Source organism: Microtus pennsylvanicus, chromosome 2, assembly GCF_037038515.1.
Source record: "Microtus pennsylvanicus isolate mMicPen1 chromosome 2, mMicPen1.hap1, whole genome shotgun sequence".
Taxonomy (NCBI): Eukaryota; Metazoa; Chordata; class Mammalia; order Rodentia; family Cricetidae; genus Microtus; species Microtus pennsylvanicus.
The window spans coordinates 110,342,089-110,362,879 of NC_134580.1; the positions used below are offsets into that span (position 1 = coordinate 110,342,089).

General features: G+C 44.1%; 1 protein-coding gene across 8 annotated transcripts in view; it reads right to left on the bottom strand.

The window, feature by feature from the left end:
- Slc23a2 (solute carrier family 23 member 2) overlaps positions 1-20,791 on the bottom strand; it is a 101,610-nt gene that overhangs the window by 35,691 nt on the left and 45,128 nt on the right. For all 8 annotated transcript variants that reach the window (XR_012909710.1, XM_075962250.1, XM_075962247.1 and 5 more), the window contains 4 exons: positions 15,689-15,923; positions 8,373-8,471; positions 4,879-4,995; positions 2,489-2,646 (listed from right to left, as the gene is read on the bottom strand). Coding sequence is in view for 7 of the 8 variants with exons in the window: in XM_075962250.1 (XP_075818365.1) it covers positions 2,489-2,646; positions 4,879-4,995; positions 8,373-8,471; positions 15,689-15,796 (482 nt within the window). In the remaining variant the exon portion in view is untranslated. The remainder of the gene's footprint in view (positions 1-2,488; positions 2,647-4,878; positions 4,996-8,372; positions 8,472-15,688; positions 15,924-20,791) is intronic.

Genomic DNA, 20,791 nt, shown 5'->3' on the forward strand with positions numbered 1-20,791 from the left:
CCCTATTACTATCTAGCAGAACCAAAAGGAAGCCCGTCTTAGTTACACTCTACAATTGCCCAAAGTAATCTGCAAAAACCACAATAGATGATTAAGATAAAGGCAAAAACTCATCCAGGAAGCAGCTCCCTCTAACCCGCCCAAAGAAGGCAGTAGCCTAATGCCTAAGGTCCTGAGATCCTAAGGTCCCACCACTGCAGAGTCCCAGTCCTCAGCCAAGTCCTGGCTTGTGCTGGTGAGAGAAATCCTGGGCAGGGTCCTTAAGTTACTGCTTTTGCTTCCACCTCTGCCAAGATGAAAGATACTCCCTTTTCCTCCTGGGCCAAAAACTCCAAGTCTCTGGGATATATCTCCACCATTGCCAGCTCTTCAAGTCATAGGCAAGACATCAGCACCGTCTCATGGCCCTATACAGCGTTCTGGGGTATGGACAGCAACATACGTGCATGATCCTGTCTGCTTGCCAGCTAGAGTCACTCGTGCCTTCCACACCGATACATCACTAGATATTTACAGGGCTGTCGATACTCTTCCTCTTTTCAAAGGTCAAGATGGATAATAGCACCCAGACCTCAACCACACAATCCCACAGCCTGGGCCCAGCATGATACATAACACCCACTCTTCTGGACAGTGTTCCTGGTTCTTAAGACGGAATACCAGACTCCTGATAAAACAGACATGGCGAAGAAGGACACCTCACAGAGCACACTGAACACCCCATGCCCCCACACAGCTGCTATCTCCAGTCCCTAAGTGGGCAGGTGGCAGCATCCTCTCTAGTTTTTCTTGGCTGACTGCCCTTTCAGGGGAAAAGAGGGGTGAACTGTACTGACCAACATTGTTCCCATGGGCTAGTGCCTGAACAATGGACACAAAGGGTGTCCTTGAGACCAAAAGCACCTGCCTTGAGGTCCACTTGCTGAGTCGTCTTATGCAAGGCTGCCCACCAGGTTCAGCAGTCACCTGGCCTGGCCTTAGACATGACGTGGGAATGCAGCTTATACAGGCACAAGAAAGAGCTTCCATCACTTCTCAATGTCAGCCAACTCCAACCACTATAGGTTAAGCCAGTTGTTTAGGAAAAGTATTTCCCCAGAGTGCCGTGCCCTGTGTACAAGGTAAAGTCAACAAAAGCTGCTCCACCAAACCTGTGACCAGAGTCTTAAACAGCGACACAAAACACCAGTGTTACTGTTGCCAAGGTTAACCGCCTGGCTTGAATGCTTTGTGAAAGGCCTGGGTTCATCACTTTCCCCAGCACATCAATGAGTCCCTGCTCCTCTCTTTTGGGCCCCTGGAGAGAATACCTCTGACCCTTCTGTTCAGGGTAGTGGCTGCATATTGTCTAGCGGAATCGAAGAACCCACACCTTGCCAGCCCCGTGGCCATGTGCAAACAGTCTCTCTCACTAGCAGACCTGCAAGGGAACAGCCATTTGCCTTCCCACTCCACCTGTACCACAACCAGACACTCCAGTTGCTAACTATCACCCGGGCAGGGTAGCCCTTGCGAGTTCTGAGGATTGATTCTAGCACATTAGAATACAGGTCCCAGCTGCCTGCTTATTCACTGTCCCTCTTGCTGCCACTTCCTAGCAGGGAAAAGGAAGCTATATTTGCACTGTCTCCCAATAGATAAAGAGACCAAACCACAGACTTTACTCTGAGGACAATCAGCAGGGCCTTGGCAAGTAGAAGGCTATGCTGTGAATAGGGTTGAATATGGAAAGGAGAGGGAAAGACCAGCTGCATTTGCTTCCTGTATTTCCTGGCTCAGCTCCATACCCAGGTACTGATAAAGAGATAAACAAGGCAAAGTGCTGGCACCATAGAGGGCAGCATGAGAAAGTGGGGCAAAGACAAGAGAAAAGCAAGCCACATTAGAAGAATGAATCCGAAGAACGTAAGACTCATTTGGAGAAATTCAGGGAGAACAGGATTTCAAGAATCTTGGGAGTGGGGGACGAGTGGGATGGAGGATATGCAGGTGTGCTGCATGGGTGGGCCACTGGGACATGCAGGAGGGTGGGGCTCAGAGGCTGACCTGGAAAACTGGGAAAGGCAGAGAACAAGGGACAGCTGTACCCCAGGAAGACTGCAGCCTGGGCAGCCCGAGGAGGGGAGTAGTGGAAAGATGGCGTGGGCTGGGGAGTGCAGAGTCACGGTGCAAGAGACCAAATGGGAACTTAGTCAAAGAGACTGGGTCTGAATTACAGTAGAGAACTGGAAGGCATGCTAAAGACTGGCAGTGCCTTGCCAGCCAGTAAGGGCAATAAAAAGGCTTTGTTTCCAGCTTGCACAATGGGGTAGTTCCCTTCGTGAAGAGAAGAAACATGGGGTCCGGGACACCTTGTAAAGGTGGGCTGGAGACCAATGGCCACTGGAATAAGCTGTAACACCAGCTGATCTGTCCAGTAGCGCTGGATAAAGGGTCCAGCTCTCGGTGCTTTGCTGGGGTGTCAATGTCCCACAGAACTCCATCTCACCTGCATCCAAATGTTGTCTGCAGCAATGTAGTGATTCCCACGCAGAAGAAAATGGTCCCGATGAGTTGGCTGGTGGCCCATTGGTCATCCCCCACGCACATGGCATCAGCCAGCAGGAAGGGCACAGCGATTGTGCCACTGAAACACGTCAGGTAGTGCTGCTCGAGGAGAGACAAGGGGGAAAGTAAATCTGCTCTTGCTTTTGCTTGATTTGTGCCTAGTGTTGCTGCTCCCCTGGTATCTTTAGGACATAAAGACCACAGGAAGAATCTCTAGGTGTACAAGTTACACATTCCGATCATGTCCGTTCAGTTTGCCACTTTCCTTTCCCTATTACCCACTTGTATTATGACAGCACCAACATGCATTCACATCAACAAAAGGAACCACTCTTGCAGTCTTGAAAGACACGCTGGTGAGAAATACAATAGGACTTGATTTCATAAGATCTTGCTTTGCTTGTGTTTTATAGAGACAGGATCTCACTTTGGAATCCAAGGTATACTGAAATCCACTATATGCCGCAAGCTGATCACAAACTCATAATCTTCCAGCTTCAGCCTTCTGATATTCAGAGATAACAGGAATGCACTGAGCCCAGCTAATGTGCTCATATTTTACCTTTGCATTCCTAAGATATTAGTCTATGTAGTTCTTTCATTTGCTTTCAGCCCCCTCAGGTCTGGGGATTATAACAGACAGTGAGTTCACAGCAGAAGGCATTCTCTGCCTTGTTCTGTGGTGACACCATTAGGCAAATATTTACCTGTTCCAGTTAGGCAGGGTTTGGGGCATAGTGGCTACAGGAATCCTTCAGAAAGAGCCCCACACTACTCTTCCTTTTAGGACTCCATCCTTACTCCTGTGGCTCTTGAAGATAGCCACAGCATTTACAATTCACTTCCCTTTCTTCCCCTAATTTTCTAGCTCTTCATTTCTATTCTGTAAACTTCTCTTTTTCTTTCCCACAGCTTCCCATTTCTGCCCAAGTCAGAGAAACATAAATATTGACTGCACCTCGGATGTACAGGTGTGTGTGTTCTGTTGAGAACTTCTCAGAGCAATGCACAATGCTCTGTGCATTGTCAAGAGCAGGAGGCAAAAAAGTTGTTCCTTCCATCTGACTATTCTAGAAACATCTATAATACAAAATCTGAAAGGTGTGCCTTACATTAGGTCCAGGGCACCTGACCTGAGTTAAGTTAAGCACCAAGCCCACTCAGCCCTCCAGCTGCAGGGTGGTGAGGAAACCCAGTTGGGCACCAGTTAGAGCCAGGCACATCCAGTTCCAAGCAAACATAGGGTCTGGGCACCAAGAGTGAGCTTCCCAGCACCTGAGAAACCTCAGAGAATTGATCACAGAAATTTGAACAAGGAAATGTAGAAACACAGACCTCAAAACAGGATCCAAACCCAACAGAGTGATGAGAAGCCAGGCAGTGAGGCTAGCGAGGAGAGAGCCCCCTGCCTACCTCCTTTATCAAAAAGTTACTTTAAATCTGAAAGCAGGACAAGGGTAATGAGGACAAGCATCAAATCTACAGTGGATTTTTCTGTCAGCCTTCCCCTCCTGCTGGAGGAAGATACAGCAGACTAAGGCTGGGAGGCAGCAAATTTCCCTTCCTTTAATAAATAGTAAGACCTTCTTCTCATGTCCTGGCTAACAGGTACTTGCCATGACCACAGACTGCTAAGGTCAGGAATGGGAGTTAACACTAATTACTGCTTTCTCTCTTTTCTGCTTTTTTCCTTCCTCTATGTTGCCTTCCCTGCAGCTACTACCTTTTCCTTCCTATTGTATCACTTTTTTTTTTGTTCCCTGAATATTTCCTTCACAGTTCTTTTCTTCTTCCTGCTGTTTATGAAATTAATGTAGAAAATTCTTATTTACCATTCTTGGAAAATAATTTAAAATAAATCTTAATTAAAAATAAAACTTGGGGACTAGAGGAATGACTCGGCAGTTAAAAGCATCTACTGTTCTTGCAGAAAAGGGGATTTCAGTTCCCAGAACCCTCATCAGGCAGTGGGAATCCAACACCTATGACCTCCACAGGCACCTGTAGTTGTATGCATACCCAAACACAATACATAGAATTAAAAGAGGAAAATAAAAAAGACTATGGGGGGCACATGCCTTTAACCCCAGTACTCAGGAGACAGAGGCAGGCCAAGGCCAGGGTAGTCTACAGAGTGAGTTCCAGAAGAGTCAGGGCTACGACAAAGGAGGGAGGGAGGGAGGGAGGGAGGGAGGGAGGGAGGGAGGGAAGAGGGAGGGAGGGAGGGAGGGAGGGAGGGAGGGAGGGAGGGAGGGAGGGAGGGAGGGAGGGAGGGAAAGTATCTTGAAAATCTAGCTGGTAACAGCACTAGCCCTGGAAAAAGCATCTTACCTGCAAACCCAGAAATATGCACAAGTACCAGGGAGGAACATCTTCTATAGTGTAAATCATATCCGACCTCTGGGGATCCAGACTCCCAGTACTGTCCAGGGTCTCTGCAAGAGAACTCTGGAGTCGAGATGAGAAAAAGAGGGGCTTAGCCACTGCCCAGAACATGTTAGCTCTTTCACCTTAGCATGGTCCTTGACTGCCCCAAACCACATTCCACTGATGCAGCCATTCTATCTTTTAGGCATTGATGCAGGGTTCAAGGACTCTTGTTCAGAGCACTAGTTCTCAGATTGAGGACTGTCTCCCTTGGCATCAGCTCATCCCCAAGAGCACCAAACCTGAGCAGACCTTCTGCCCAAGCTTAAAGACTCAGATTTTGGTTTTAGCTTTATCTAAAATAAATAAATAACTGTATATATAATAAAATATTTCTAATACTTTATGTGACAGTTTAATAAGATGTTTAAAATGTTATGTATTGCATGCTTTTGAAGGCCAAGGTCACCACAACTAACTCAGCCTACTTCAGCTTCACAGAAGCCTCAAAGAAACCCTGTCTTTCTACACAGTCTTAAAACTGCTCTGGTTTCTAAGTCTCTGCAAATAATTAATTTTATTTCTTAGACTCTGATGTGCGTATCTGTGGTGTTTGGAATGAGATGACCCACAGTCTCACTTGAGCACTTGGTCCCTAGTTAATGGCTACTTGGGGAGGATTAGAAGGTGTGGCTTTGCTGGAAGAAGAATGTCACTGGGTGTAGGTTTCTCTGCTTTCTGTTTGTGCTTCCAGATCTGAGCTCTCGGCTGCCTGCTTGCTGCTAAGTCCCCTGCAGCAATGCTCATGGAGCCATAAGCCCTAAATAAACCTTGCTTGTGGTATTTTGTCATAGTATTTAAAAAGTATTTTGCAACCTAGCAAAGTAATAGGAAACAAAATTAAAATGTTCCATCAGGAAAAAAAATTGAGAAGGTATCGTGACTTTGGAAGCCCATGTCTGACGGATCCAGCCCACAGTGTGCTGCTGGCTCCATGCAAGTCGTCCAGTTTTCCTTGGAAGGAGGAGACAAGTTCTTAAGGGGATGAATCCCTTTCCACAAACATACTAGAGTCTTGCTTCATCTTCTACAGTTACAGGTACAGTCTAATGAAGCTGACATTTGACTCAGAACCAGCAGCAGATGTTGGCAGGCTTGCACTGCTGAGTGTGTGGTATTGTCTTTTGAAAGCCATTTCTAAGAAGCTAGAATTTAAATCAGCCACACGGGTGGCCAGCCATACCTAAGAGGCTGATTCCCGATAAAACCTTCCATGCCAAAGTTCAGATGAGCTTCCCTAGTTGGCCTCATTTCGCGAGTGCTATCCATTGCTATGGGAGAGTTACAGTACTGCCTCCCTACCTGCACTGGGGGAAAGGTGAACAGAAGCCTGTGCATGGTGTCTTCCTAACTCTGCTATTTGCCTTTTTCCAACCAGGAATTTTATCTGCTGCTTCCCTCTATAAACAACTATGAGGATGAGAACTGAATCATTAAGAAATGATTGAAACCAATGGCAATTCCTGAAACACTTGTCTATACTGACAGACTGAGAACACACTGGGCTCAACATACAAGGCAAACTCAATACTGTCATATAGCTTACAAAAGTAATAAAACCTAAGGGAATCTATGTTATACTTTGCCTAATGCCCCCTGAAGTTAAATGTGCTAATGGCTTCCTTAAGAGTGGCAACATTCTTGCCGGCTGGTGGTGGAGCAAGTCTTTAATCCCAGAATTTGGGAGGCAGAGGCAGGCGGATCTCTGTAAGTTTGAGGCCAGTCTGGTCTACAGAGCAAGTTCCAGGACTGGTTCCAAAGGTACACAGAGAAATCCTGTCCCAGGGGGTGGGGGTGGGGTGGCAACATCCAAAGATATTATGGACCTTTAGGAGATGGACTTTATGGGCATAATCTTATCACTCTGGAAAATGGGGCAGAGGATAAAGGCCAGGTTAGTGCGCGCGCCCCCCCCCCCTCTCTTTCTCTCTCGCGCACACACACACACACACACACACACACACACACACCAGAGATTCTGGATCATGAGAATTTAAAATAGGGTTTCTCTGTGTAGCCTTGGTGCCTGTCCTGGAACTTCTTAAAGGCGAGCACCATCGCAGTCTGGCTGAGAACTGTTCCTGAAGTACACTGTGGAACCCTGCTTGTCCCCACCCCGCTTCTACTTTCTGGTTCAGGATGTGTGAGCCCTTGCTCTTATGTACCACCTGCTCTGAAAAGCCATCGTTGGCAATGCCCTAGGGTTGCCCATCTTCCACATCCAGACATTTTAAGCCAGGACATAACTCTCTTTACTTCATTGAGAAATCTGTGTCAAGCATTTTGTTACAGTGATATAAATACAAAATTATACAAACATGGTTGTGGTGATATTTTGTTTTTAGAATGGCTGCAAAACCAGGCAGGACAGAAAGTTCCATCTACATATCGTCACTCAATTTTTAAAAAGAAAAAAAAAAACAAATAATGAACAAGCAAAATGGCAATAACTTTATATATGTGTGTCTGTCTGTCTGTCTGTCTATCTGTCTAATCATATACGTGTGTGTGTGTGTGTGTGTGTGTGTGTGTGTGTGTGTGTGTGTGTGCAAATACAAGTATACATCTATGATGTGGGATGTCATTCTGCATGCTGTGAATATGTGCTGCTTTTATTGGATGGTGAATAAAGTTGCTTTGTCCTAAGGCAGGGAAAAATATAGCTAGGAGGGAAATCCAAGCAGATATACAGGTGAAAAGGTGCAGAGTTGAGAGAGACACCAGCAGCCACCCAAGGAGCAGAATGCCAGATTAAGCATGGTAAGCCATGTGGTGATACACAGATGAAATAAAATTGAGTTAATTTATAAACTTTGTATTATAAAATTTATAATAAAATTAATAAAAATGAGTTAATTTAAATATAAGAGCTAGCTAGTAATAAGCCTGAACTATTGGTCAATCATTTATAGTAATATTAGGTCTCAGAATGCGGGATCAGGAAGGATGAAAAGCTTCTGTTCACACATCTATACACACACATATACTACATACTTGCTTTTGAATGTCACATTGGTAGCTGAACGTTTTGGATTTCAGATATTCACCTTAGGCACACTTACCTTTTATTGCTATTTAGAAATGAAAGCTGACACCCAGAGAATCGTGGTCATTTCCTTGGAGTCTGAGTCACCTCTGTAATCAGACTTGACTTTCAGTCCTCAACCAATGTCCTCAGACATTCTGGCGGAGGCTTGAAAAATGCCTAGATAATGACTCTTACAGCTTTTAACCTTAACTGCTACTAAGATAATTAAAACCTAGCAATTATGACTCTTCCATTACAAAACAGACATGCAGACTACCCCCTCACACAGAGCTACACTGTCCCAAACCAGAGACATCGTTGGCCCTGCAGAAACATGGGTCAGGCAGTAGGAAGGGCTGAGCACGGGTACCTTCTCTGCGATGCCATTCTCCGTGCTGTAGATTGCCATGAGCTCAGTGTCTTCATTGTCCTGCTCTCCACTGGACGTGGCACCACCGTTGATCACCACCTGAGGAGAGAGGCACCACTGAAAGGCTCTTTCGGCACTTGCCGCTTCACTGTAGGCAAATGTGTTTTTTCCAGAAAGCCTCTCATAATTCTTTTAAGGGCCCTAAAATGCATTTTACATATCACAACAGCAAAGTCTGTTTTTTCTTAAGCAAAACTCCAATGTGTATATGGGCTTTATTAAATGGGGAAATGTGCTATGCCCTATAGGTGGAGCTGGGAGAGCCAGAGCCCAGCAGGGAAACATTCCAAAGAAACCTCTAGCCATAGGATCAACAACACCCTCCAGGACAAGGGAGGTGACTGGATAAGCCTGTGTTGCAATGTGGGTGACCAGGTTGCTGCTAAGTGGTGGTGTCTAAGTTACTTTGGTTAAGATGGCTTCTTCAGGAGCCAAAGCAACTGCAAGTCTGCTCTAGAAAGAGGAAAAGTTAGCTCAGAAGAGCAGGCCTTGCACCTCACCTGGGCAGCACGACAGAGCCAATCCTGTTGGCAGAGGTGTAGGTGAACCAGAACCGAAGCTGTGAGCATGGGAGAGTTGTCCCCATTATTCACCTGTTGTATGGGGACATGGGCGGGACAGAGACCCCCCCCCCAATCCATCAACACCTGAAGCAGGTGGGAGAGCTGGCCCTGAGGTCACAAGAGTGGGGGAGCTGCCCTTGCCCCTCACCAGCTGCAACACTTGAGAACACAGGCCCTGAGGTCACAAGAGTGGTTTGCAATGAACCTTGCGAATATAAAGGTGTATGGATAAAGGGGGTGGGGGGGTGGGGAGGAAGTGTTGCAGCCTGATGTGTGTAATTGCTTGGTCACTGGAAGGTAGGAGGACCTACCCATCCTGAGATGAATTCAATGGAGGTCTAGCCTCACGCTATGCCTCCTTTGGTGAGAAACAGTATGATTTATCTGGTTAGAAACAAGAAACAAAAGTGTTTTCATTCCTTAACCAAGTGGTTCCATTCCTAGGAATCGCTAAAGATACAATACTAAAAAAGAGGCTTTAATCCCAAGAAACTGAGATAGATGATAGATAGATAGATAGATAGATAGATAGATAGATAGATACAAAGACAGAAAGAATGATAATTATTTAGTTAGGGGGCTTCACCTCAGCCCCCTAGCAACCATTTTTGGAATGTTGGGCAGAAAATTCCCTTTCAAAGCTCCCTCCCCTGGGATTGCCTCAGTCCAAAATCCACCTCAGAGAAAGCCCACCAAATGGTGACCCCCCCCACAGGGAGGGTCAAAAAAGCCCACTAAAAGGTAACCCCTCCCAGGGAAGGTCAAACCACACCCACAGGCTATTTAAACGATCCCCCAGAGAATGAACATGTGGTCTCCCAGTTTCCAGTGTCCCCCTCTCCATGTTTTCCTGAGGGTGAGGGGATGCCACCTGGGAGTACTGGTAGCCATTGAACATGGGCATCTTCTAATTCAGTCTGATCTGGTCTGATTGGGATTATTTGTATTGGTGGAGAGGTTGGTCGTTTAAAGAAAAATAATAATAACCACTCATAAACTAGTTATACTCAGATACTATAAGAGAAATGACTTTCTTAAGGCTTTTATTTATGTATATGTAAGTTTGTGGGTACCTGAGGAGGCCAGAAGCGGGCATCAGGTTTCCTGAGGCTCGAGTTATGGGCAGTTATGAGTCCTCTAAAAATCAAGTGCTCTTAACTGCTATGGCATCTTTCGAGTCCCAGGAAAGTCATTCTTAACATAGACTCTGTAACATCAAGGAAAACTTCGTGTGACTTAGCTATAGTGGTGACAGTAAATCTACATTTTGTTTGATTTTTTTAGGACAAGATTTTGCTACATAGCCCAAACTGCCCTAGAACTCTAATGATACTCCTGTCTTCAGCCTCCCATGTGCTGGCATCAGGAACAATGCCACTCTATCTGGCTCCAAAGATTTTTTAAAAACACAGGATTAGAAGTCCAGCAGCAGAGGCAGGAGGATCTCTGAATTTAAGGCCAGACAGGTTTACAATGCAAGTATCAGGCCAACCAGAGCAACATAGCAACACAGTGAGAGGTGTGTGTGTGTGTGTGTGTGTGTGTGTTCATAAATGCCAGTGGCCACGTCAGAGGTGCAGCGGAGGGCAATTGAAGTTCAGGTGTTAGCCTACCAGGAGGCAAATCCCCATTGCCATCTTTCTCAGGCATCAGGCATGGTGTGAATGGGTATGGAGAGGTCCCCACTGACTGTAATGGAAACACCCTCTTCTATTGGGCATTTTTACCTGTGGATTATTATGAAGATGACGTATTCCTAAGATGCACTGTATAATTGATAAAAATAGTAATAATGTTAATTAAGAACAGTTTTGATTATTAAAAAAATAAAACAAACAAGTGTCACACAGCTAGAACACATGAGGGGCCGTACAGACGGTGGCTTAGATTAATAATCAAGAAAACAACTGAATCCCAGTAGCCCAGCTACATTCCATTCTTTTAACCTAATGTTAGATGTGTTCATAGGGCTCGGAGTGCATTATAGCTGAAAAACGCTCTGAAAATAACTTAGACTAGGATGTTCTGTCAAATAGCTTTGAGGGGAAATGTCCAAGAAGATGATCTAAGTTTAGAGAGGCACAGAGTTGAATGAGGAACTCATTATGGTCCAGGGACAAAAACAAAGTGGCCCAATTATCATTAGCTGATGACCAAAGGTGGTGATTAATTAATTCCTTATACGCATTTCTGCCCTCAATCTCCTGATATAAAAAACTATTGATAAGTGGTTATGCATTTAAAATAGAGCTGATTGTTTTTCGTGCATAAAAGTTTAAGTTTGTGATTCCTTTAAGAGTCCTTATAAGATTACCTTTCAAGATAAGTGATTGGTCCTTTCTTTGTAACTGAAAAATGCAGCCTGCCAGTAAAAGAATACCTTGCTCGCTTACATTCTGTTAATCTATAACAAGCTGCTTAGGAATGAATATACATGGGTTCCTGGGGATAATTTTTCACCTGTAATATGTAAAATGTTTAATTGTGTAAGGGATATGGAAAACATGATGTTTTTCACTTGCATTCATTGTAATCATTTACTTGAAAAATAGAATGTAACCACATTGTAATTTTTATATTGCCCTAAAGATTTTGTTGGGATATATAGGCTGTAAGGGGAAAAATGAAGAGAGTTAGAAAGAGTTAGAAGGAAAACATCAAGAATGAGAGAAGGAAATCACTAGGAAAACAAAGAATAGAGAGAAGACAAAAGAAGAATAAAGATAAAGTCTGAAAAAAACCATCAAGAAAGAGAGTATGTGTGTCTTTTTCCCTTACCTTCTCAGATAAAAAAAGTCATAGTACAGTCAACTCTGTGGACTCCCTATGACCTCCAGGCCTCCCAGGCAATGATAATAACTCAGTCAGTACAAACTACATTGGTTAGAAATATATCATTGTAACACAAATTCCATATATAGGAACTGGAGGGGTGGCTCGGTGTTTAAAAGCACTGGCTGTTCTTGCAGAGGACCAAGGTTCAATTCCCAAAATCTACATGGAAAATTCAGAATGAGAGCCTATCTCAAAAACTACAACAACAACAACAACAACAACAACAAAAAACCATAAGATTAGCAAAAGACACATACACAGTTTAAATTCCAGCACTGTGAAATAACTACACAATAGAAAACAGTGATGATGGTCTAAGATAAACTATGTGATGCAAAAGAGAGAAAAGGGACTAAACCAACAATTCATACAGAAAACTCCAGACCAACAAGGGAGGGGAAGAAAGCAAGAGAGGCCTGTATAAGACCAAGCATAAAGTAGGGGCTCACAAGGCCCTACTCCTAGGTGAGGAAAATCGGCAGTTGATGGCTACTCAGAGGAGGAGAGTCAATTTTCTTTAGGGGTATTGCCTAAGCTCTGGTGGATGGCTCTATACCAATGGTTCTCAACCTGTGGGTCGGGTGATGATTCCTTTGGCATGTCAAATGACTCTTCCACAGGGTTGCATGTCAAGAATCCTACATATCAGATATTTGCATTACAAGTCATAACAGCAACAAAATTACTATTATGAAGTAACAACGAAATAATTTTATGATTGGAGATCACCATAATATGAGGACAGTATTAAAGGGTCACAGCATTAGGAAGGTTGAGAACAACTGCTTTGCACCAAAGCACATACGGCGGCATTAACTGGACTGCAATGTGAAGAAGAGGATGGGGTGGGGTGGGGTGGGGTGGGGTGGGGTGGGGTGGTGAGGGAGTGTGGGGAGGTTCTGGGAGAGCTGAAAGGTGGTCAGGAAGTTGACTATACTTGTCTGGGCTACACAGCAGGACGAAAACGTTGGATGAGACAGGGGGAGAAGGAGGAAGGAAAGGAAAAACTTTGAAGCTGACATACTAACACAAGAAAAATATCTAAAAAAAACTATAATAGTATCAGCACAAAAGCCAAAATTTAAAACAGACGACAATAACAACATACTCCCAAACATTAACAGGGGTTGTCGTTAATCAGAAGGCCATTTTACACTCCTTTTCCTTCACTGCACTTTGGTAGTTTCCTATATGAACAGAAGTTCTTTGTTCAAGAAGGAGTCGTGAAAAAGACTAGAGTTTAGCAACAGTGGGCCTAAAGTTCCTGGGACTGAGGAATTCCAGAGGGATTTCCAATACACTTGCTTTTGTGTCTAAGGAAACTGAGCCAGGAAACAATTAAATTTCTCATTTGAAAGCAAGTTTTAAAGTCCATGTTTAAAGTCTGCCAAAGATCTTAATTAACACACTGCAACAGAGCAGAATTTTTTTAGTACTTTAAGCAAAGGTCTGCTTTAAAAGTATTTCTATCCAGGTACAGTGGTGCATACCTACAATCCCTCAGAAGGCTGAGGCAGAAGGACTGTGGATCTGGAGTCAAACCAGACCAGTGCAAGATCCTACCCCGAAAACAAAAACAAACAACAGACAGAATTCCACAGCACACCACAGCTTCTCTGAACACCTGGGTTTGTGGCATTGGTTTGCCTGCACTGGCTACAGCAATATCCATGTTCCCAGTCAAATTCAAATCTGCACTTGAGGCGGCTACAGCATTCTCACTGCAGCACAGCAACACTGCGGCACTCAGCCCCCACGCAGCCCAGGGGAACACACAGGCAACATGAACCTTCCTAAGGTAACACCAAGTGACTCCATCAGAGAAACCGGAGTCTGCAGTAGAAAAAGCCATGGGCAAGGCCGCCCCGCTCCTTGGGTACCTCTTAGGGAACAAGGGTGTTGGAACTGGCTGGACATGGTAGTTACACAACACTGTGAATATATCATATGTCTCTGACAACTTTATTTCAAACTTTGTTATACAAACTGTACCTCAAGAAAAAATTTTGAGAAAGGGTCTCAAAATGTAGCCCATGCTAGCCTCCTGACCCTCTCTAGCCTTGGCCTCCTAAGCCAAGGAAAGTAGTACAACTACAGTCAACCTCAATAAATTTTAAGATCTGACATGATACCAAAACCAACAGATTTTAGCAAGAGTTCACAATCACAACTGCTTTCTAGTCATGTACACATGGCAGATGCTCCTTGAACTAAATGAAAGCTCAGATACTTATTTAACAGATCCTAGCTGTGTCCCAGACAAACAAGACTCAGCCCTGATACTCTACAGGAGATCCGTCCAGAGCGGGTGCCAGGTGCCAGGCTAAGGAATTCTCAGTCACTCCAGCTACAGCAGAGGGTGGGCAGGCAGGCTAACGCCAAAAAGCAGCAGCAGGAGCTGAGGTAGCAGGGGCAGATGGAGGATAAACAATGGTCTGGACATAACCGTCCCACTGAATGAAGCACAAGGGTACAGACTGATGCTCTGAGGTAGATGGGGGCTTTGTGATGAGTACAACTCCAGACCAGATGCTGGGACAGAAGATGTCTTAGCATACACATGGCTCTGGGCCACATGCTGGGGAAGATGATGTCTTAGCATATGCATGGCTCTGGACCAGATTCTCGGGCAGAGGATGTCTTAGCATATATACAGCTCTGGGCCAGATGCTAGGGTAGAAGATGTCTTAGCACACGCATGGCTCTTGGTTAGACAACTTAACACCCAAAAGAGAAAAAAGTCATGTTAAAACCAGTTCTTCATGACAAGTACTGAGGGGGTGTGTGAGTGTATGTGTCTGTGTGTGTACACGTGTGTGTGTTGTGTGTGTGTGTGTGTGTGTGTGTGTGTGTGTGTGTGTTTAAGGAACAAAGATTAAAAAACATTGATAATTGTGTAACATTTTCACTTTGTGACCTTCTGAACACAATTTTATCAAAGAAACTGAACGGTCTTAGAAGGCTCTTTAAAACTTAGAAGACTTGGTTTTGATCTGCACTATTAACATATCTTGTAGGGTGCTGAAGAGATGGCTCTGAGCAGAGCCGAAATTGAGCTAGATGTGGACAGTGGGGTGCAGCCACAGCAAGGATGACTTGCAGGGGTAGATAGGGAAAGTGGGCGCACTGGTTACACATCACTGAGATGAGAAACACAAACGTAAGTACAATTCCCAGCACCCATATGGTGATAAAACCCACTCTAACTGCTGTCCAGGGGCTCCAATGCCCTCTTCTGGCCTCTGCAGGCACTGCATGTATGTGGTACACAGACAAGCAGGCAAATCACCCATACATATAAAATAGAGGTTTAAAAGAAGAAAAAGAAAAACAGTTGTTTGTGGTTCTGACCCAAGTTTCAGGGGCTGTGTCTGGTGACGGCTGTTCTGCCTACAGAGTCTGGGAGCTATGGAGAACAGCTCACGATGAAAGATAGGGAATGGACCAGAGACTAGCTAAGCTGGCTTTCATAGCCAACCCACTCATTAATCTCTTAATCACATTCACTCATGTGGGGCTTAAGGGCTTGGTAGGCGCCAGACAGGCACTAGTTACCTTAGTGCCATTCATCCCTTTTTATGTGTGTTTCTTTGGGACTGAATGACTGTAGGAGCGGGGAGACAGAAATCTCAGTCAACAAGTTTTTAAAACATCAATAGGAGTATATACTTCCTTCCTGGGTTAACTCAACCAAGCAGGTACCCTGAGGCTGGCTGAGAATACAGCCAATGCTGGGTTGTCTCAAAGACATAAGAGGCAGTTGATTTTCAATGCCACAATGTTCACTGAAAACACAGATGTTAAAGTCTACCCTACATCTACTCCCAAGAGAAACTAGAAGGCAAGAGATACCCTTACCGGGAGAGTGAAGAAATTTGGGTGCTTTGCATCCTCTTCATATTTGCCTTCCGTGGAACCCCCAGCCTCCGCTGATTTGGAGGTGGTGTTCTTGCCAATGCCCATCATTAAGAAAGTTGAACAACCAATAAAACTGCAGTAAAGGCTTGTTCACACCAGGAGCTCAAGCAGAGGCAGCTCTTCAGCACCTGGAGCACGGGATTCTCAGACGGAGATTACTGTCATTTCTTATCACCTGCAAGAGACAGCGCAAGAAAGTCAGAAGACAGTGAGTGACCCAGCATCAGACTTGCTACACAAAAACAGTCCAAACAGCTGACAAGATACCACCACTGCTTGTCAAGAACCCACCCGCTTCACCTACAGTCAACCACCTGTTGAAAAAAGGAGCACAAGTATGGTGTGAAAAACATAGAACACAGGACGAAGACAACAGCTAAGGTAGACCTCTGACGTGCACTAACCAAGCTTCCTGACAGAACATCTCCAGTGCTGAAAATGTTCTGTGCCTGCCCTGTCTAGCAGAAAGCACTAGTCACCTGGTAGTTAAACAGTGCCTTGTACTGACACAGAAGTGAATTTTAATTAAAATTTAAGATAATGCAAATATAGTCAATTTGTCATGAATGGCAACACGACTTAAGGAATTCTAAATTCCCTATATATGTCCCAGAGAAGGCAGAAGGCATTCAACATCCAATAAGAGACAGATTGCTAGAATTAAGTGGCTATGCAGAAGCCAAGAAAGGCGGCACCAGGATGAGTTCTTAATTGATTACAACACCAAAAATAAGGAAATCAAAGCATGCGGGCTCAGCCACTTATAGCATAAGCCTAAAATGAAGCCCAGATCTTTCTCCAAAAATAGGAGGTAACACAAGAGATGGGAAGGGAAAGATCACCACTACCAAATCCAAGGTGGATATGAAAGTTTGAAAAGTATAAGAGATCACATTCAATAAAGAAACATCCAACATTCCAAACTAAAATAAAACTAAGAAAAATTCAAAATCAGGAAGCCCCTCCAACAATCATATGCAGATAAGTTTTTTTTTTGTTTTGTTTTGTTTTGTTTTTTTTCGAGACAGGGTTTCTCTGTGGCTTTGGAGCCTGTCCTGAAACTAGCTCTGTAGACCAGGCTGGTCTCGAACTCACAGAGATCCGCCTGCCTCTGCCTCCCGAGTGCTGGGATTAAAGGCGTGTGCCACCATCGCCCGGCTTGCAGACAAGTTTTTAAAAGAGAAAAAAATTAAAATAATTTCAAACCACATAGCATAACCGGGACAAGACAACTAATCCACCCCGGATTAACGAACATTTGGAAAACTTGTCTTCAGAAATGAGAAAGCACAAGGATACAAGGGCTGGCACATGTCCAGTAAAACATGTCCAGGTATGCCAGGCTTTTTATAAAGAAAAGAGTGATTCAAGCAGGCAGGAGTGGGGCGGGGGAGTGATGCCAGATATGCCCTCCAAAAGGAAAAAAAAAAGTAAGCAAACTAAAGGGTGTATAGAATGCAAATTGGGAGCTTCCTTTTCAGCAATTTCTCATTTGGACTGGGTTGGGAACAAGGGCACACGAGAACAAGAAAAGATGTGAAAGTTGAGCACTCAGCAGTCTTGAGAGTCCAAAGGAAAACAAAACACTCAGCTTGTTTTAAACCTTGTATGTATGGGTATTCTACCTTCATGTATGTCTCTGCACTATGTGCGTGCCTGGTGCCTGGAGACCCAAAGAGGCCATCAAACCCCTGTTTGTTGGCAACTATGTGAGTGTTGGGAGAGGAACCTGCGCTCTTAACCACTGAGCCATCTCCCAATCCCAAATTGCATTCTTGAACAGAGAAAACCCAAGACACCCACCAAATCTTTCTGAAGTAGCTACTCATTTACATCCTTATCGTACCCACATCTACTTAAAATAGTACTTCTCAACAGGACTGACTGCACTCCAATGGCAATATTTGTATTTGGCCACAAGTGGGAGAGCTGGTTGGGAGGAGGCAGCAGTGCTGACCAACAACCTCTAAAACACAAACCAGGTTCTGAGGAAGGCTTTGGGGAACACGGATCACTAAAGAATGTGGGGCCAGGCAGTGGTGGAGCATGCCTTTAATCCCAGCACTTGGAAGGCAGAGACAGGTGAGTTCTGTGAATTCGAGGACAGCCTGATCTATAGAGCAAGTTTCAGGACAATCTCCCAAACTACAGAGAAACCCTGTCTCGGAAAAAAAAAATTGTGGGTGCTAGAGAAATAGCTCAGCAGTTGAGAGCACCTGCTGCTCTTGCCAAAGACCTGGGTTCAGTTCCTGACACCCACATGCGGGCTCGGAACTGTGTGTAACTCCAATTCTAGGAAATCCAACGCTCTCTTCTACCCTCCAAAGGCTTTTACACACAATGGTACAGATATACTCTCACAGGCCCACGCATATACACAAAATAACAATAAGAGAGAGAAGAGAATATTAACAGAAAATCAGAGAGAGAGAGAGAGAGAGAGAGAGAGAGAGAATGAATATTAACAGAAAATCTCCCAGAAACTCCAGCAGTAGGGGAAGATTATTAATCGGTGGTGCCCCCAAGGTTCCCCTTCCTGCTTCTGGCCAAATGACAGAGAATGAGCCAGGCTACTTGCTGTCTGGTCCTTGACCACTTGACAGGAGTGGTTGAGGGATGATGACGACAATGGCAGTAATAATAGCCATTTTCTATGTTAAGTGGTCATGTATGCAGGGCACATCATGTATCTTTTATTATATAAGTAGCAATTATTCTGGCCTGTGATCATAATCTTATTTGATTTTCCATTGAAGGGATTTGAGCAACCACTGAAACAGAGTGTTCCTGGAGCTACTGCAAGGATATTCATTTTCCAATCAGCAAAACTGATAAAAATTTAATCTTAATACCGCTAAAAATTCCTAAAAGAATGAGCAAGAATGGCTATAAGTAGAGTTGGATATTTGGTACAAGCCTTTAACTCCAAAAGAAATGAAGCCTCAAATATTTGAAATATTATAAAAAGAATGCCTTCTCTCAGCTTGAAACCCTAATACAGGGCTGCTGAGATTTAAAAAAGAAGATATGAAAACAGACTGGCTCATTCCAGATACTGAAAAATTCAGACTATGAATATATGATATATGTAGTGGCACTTCAGGGTACATCAGGGAGGGATTCAGTTCACTACTCACAAAATCAAGGAAAGATCTAAGTTTTTTTTTAAAAAAAAAACTACTACGTGATTACATATTGGGACGAGGAACTCGTGGCTTATCATTAAAGATTTACGAACAAAAAAAGCACTGGGGAGGCAGAAGCAGGAGGATCTCTGTGAGGCTAGTCTGGTCTACAGAGTGAGTTCCAGGTCAGCTAGGGCATTACACAGAGAAACCCTGTCTCAAACAAACAAAACGATAAAAAAAAAAAGACTGATAGATTGTATAAGTATAGAGAGAAATCCAATAAAATTAGGGGTCAAAGCCAGGCAGTGGTGGTGCACACCTTTAATCCCAGCACTTGGGAGGCAGAAGCAGGTGGATCTGTGAGTTCAAGGTCAGTATGGTCTACATAGCTAGCTCTAGGTAGATTAGCCAAGGATATATAAAGAAACCTTGTTTCCAAAAACAAAACATAAATAAACAAATAGAATAAAATAGGGGGCAAAATACATATAAGCATTCTTACTTTCTAAATCAAGCTTAGAAATGAAGACACCCTAACCCTCTGTGTACAAACAAGCAGGATGGTGCTAGTGCTCAGTCTCCTACTAAACACAAACAGCACGATGAGATGAAGAGCCGCCTTTGCCTATGTTATCTATTCTAATACCCTCAATGAAAGGATGATGGAGAAACAGATACTCATATATTCTCAGTGAAAAGTGAGTTGATGAGAAGGTGACTTGGTTTTATGTTTTGTAAGAATCATGGCTGCATGATGGTGATGTCCGCCTTTAATCCCAGCACTCAGGAGGCAGATGCAGGTGGATCTCTGTGAGTTCGAGGCCAGTCTGGTCTACAGAGTATACTCCAGGACAGCCAGGGCTACACAGAGAAACCATCTTGAAAAACCAACCAAAAAAACAAACAAAACAAAGAATTATGATGAATATTCATGCTCATATTGGAGTCTTGGAACTGAACTTGGGGGCTGCATAAGCTATTTAAAATTTGTCTTGAGAATGTTACTTTCAGCAGTATATTCTAAGACAAAGACTTAGTGGTATGGCAAAATTATGGTCCATTCATTAAAAAGCCATGTCATAGAGCTACTTAAAAAGACTGCATAGGTGTTAGAGTGCTCAGCAGTTAAAGAGCACCTGCAGCTCTTACGGGGGACTGGGTTCCTTCCATTCCTAGCACCCATATGGCAGCTTACAACCTTCCTTAACTCCAGTTCCAGGGGATCTGGTGCTCTCTTCCAGCTTCCTCGAACACCAGCAGAGCATGTGGTGCACAGACAACTTCAGGCAAGAAATTCATACATATAAGAAGAATGAAACAAATTAAACTGCACAGAAATCTTTATTCACACTGAAACTGTTCACACTAAAAAGAAAATTAAAAAACAGCAATGTAAAACCTTACACTAAGTGAAAAAAGCAAGTCACACAAGAGGAAGTAGCTTATGTTTCTCTTCTGAGATCAGCTGTCTAGGGCAGTCAAACTCAGAAATAAACAATAGGCTGATGGCTACCAGCTTAGTAGGGAAGAGTTGTAACTCACAGGTACAATGACTTCAGTCTAGGCCAAGTATGGTGACAAAGCCTTTAAACCCAGCACTCAGGAGGCAGTGGCAGATAGATCTCTATGAGTTCAAGGCCAACCCAGTATTCATAGAAAGTTCCAGAAACAGAAGAAGCAGCAATTTCAGAGTATAGCTCGCTAGGTAAGGGAAAACTAGTGCTGTGGCTTAGATGTTCTGGCTATGCTGGAGACTTGGTCCTCAGTGTGATGTTTACACAGGGCCAATGGGAGGACACAGAGGACTCTGCCCTTGAGATGAATGGCAGTTCTCCTGGAAGCCCAGCTATTTCTTCCAAGAAAGCTGCTATAACAGGATGGAAGTCAAATCCTGCATCCCACTCTGGCTTCCAGT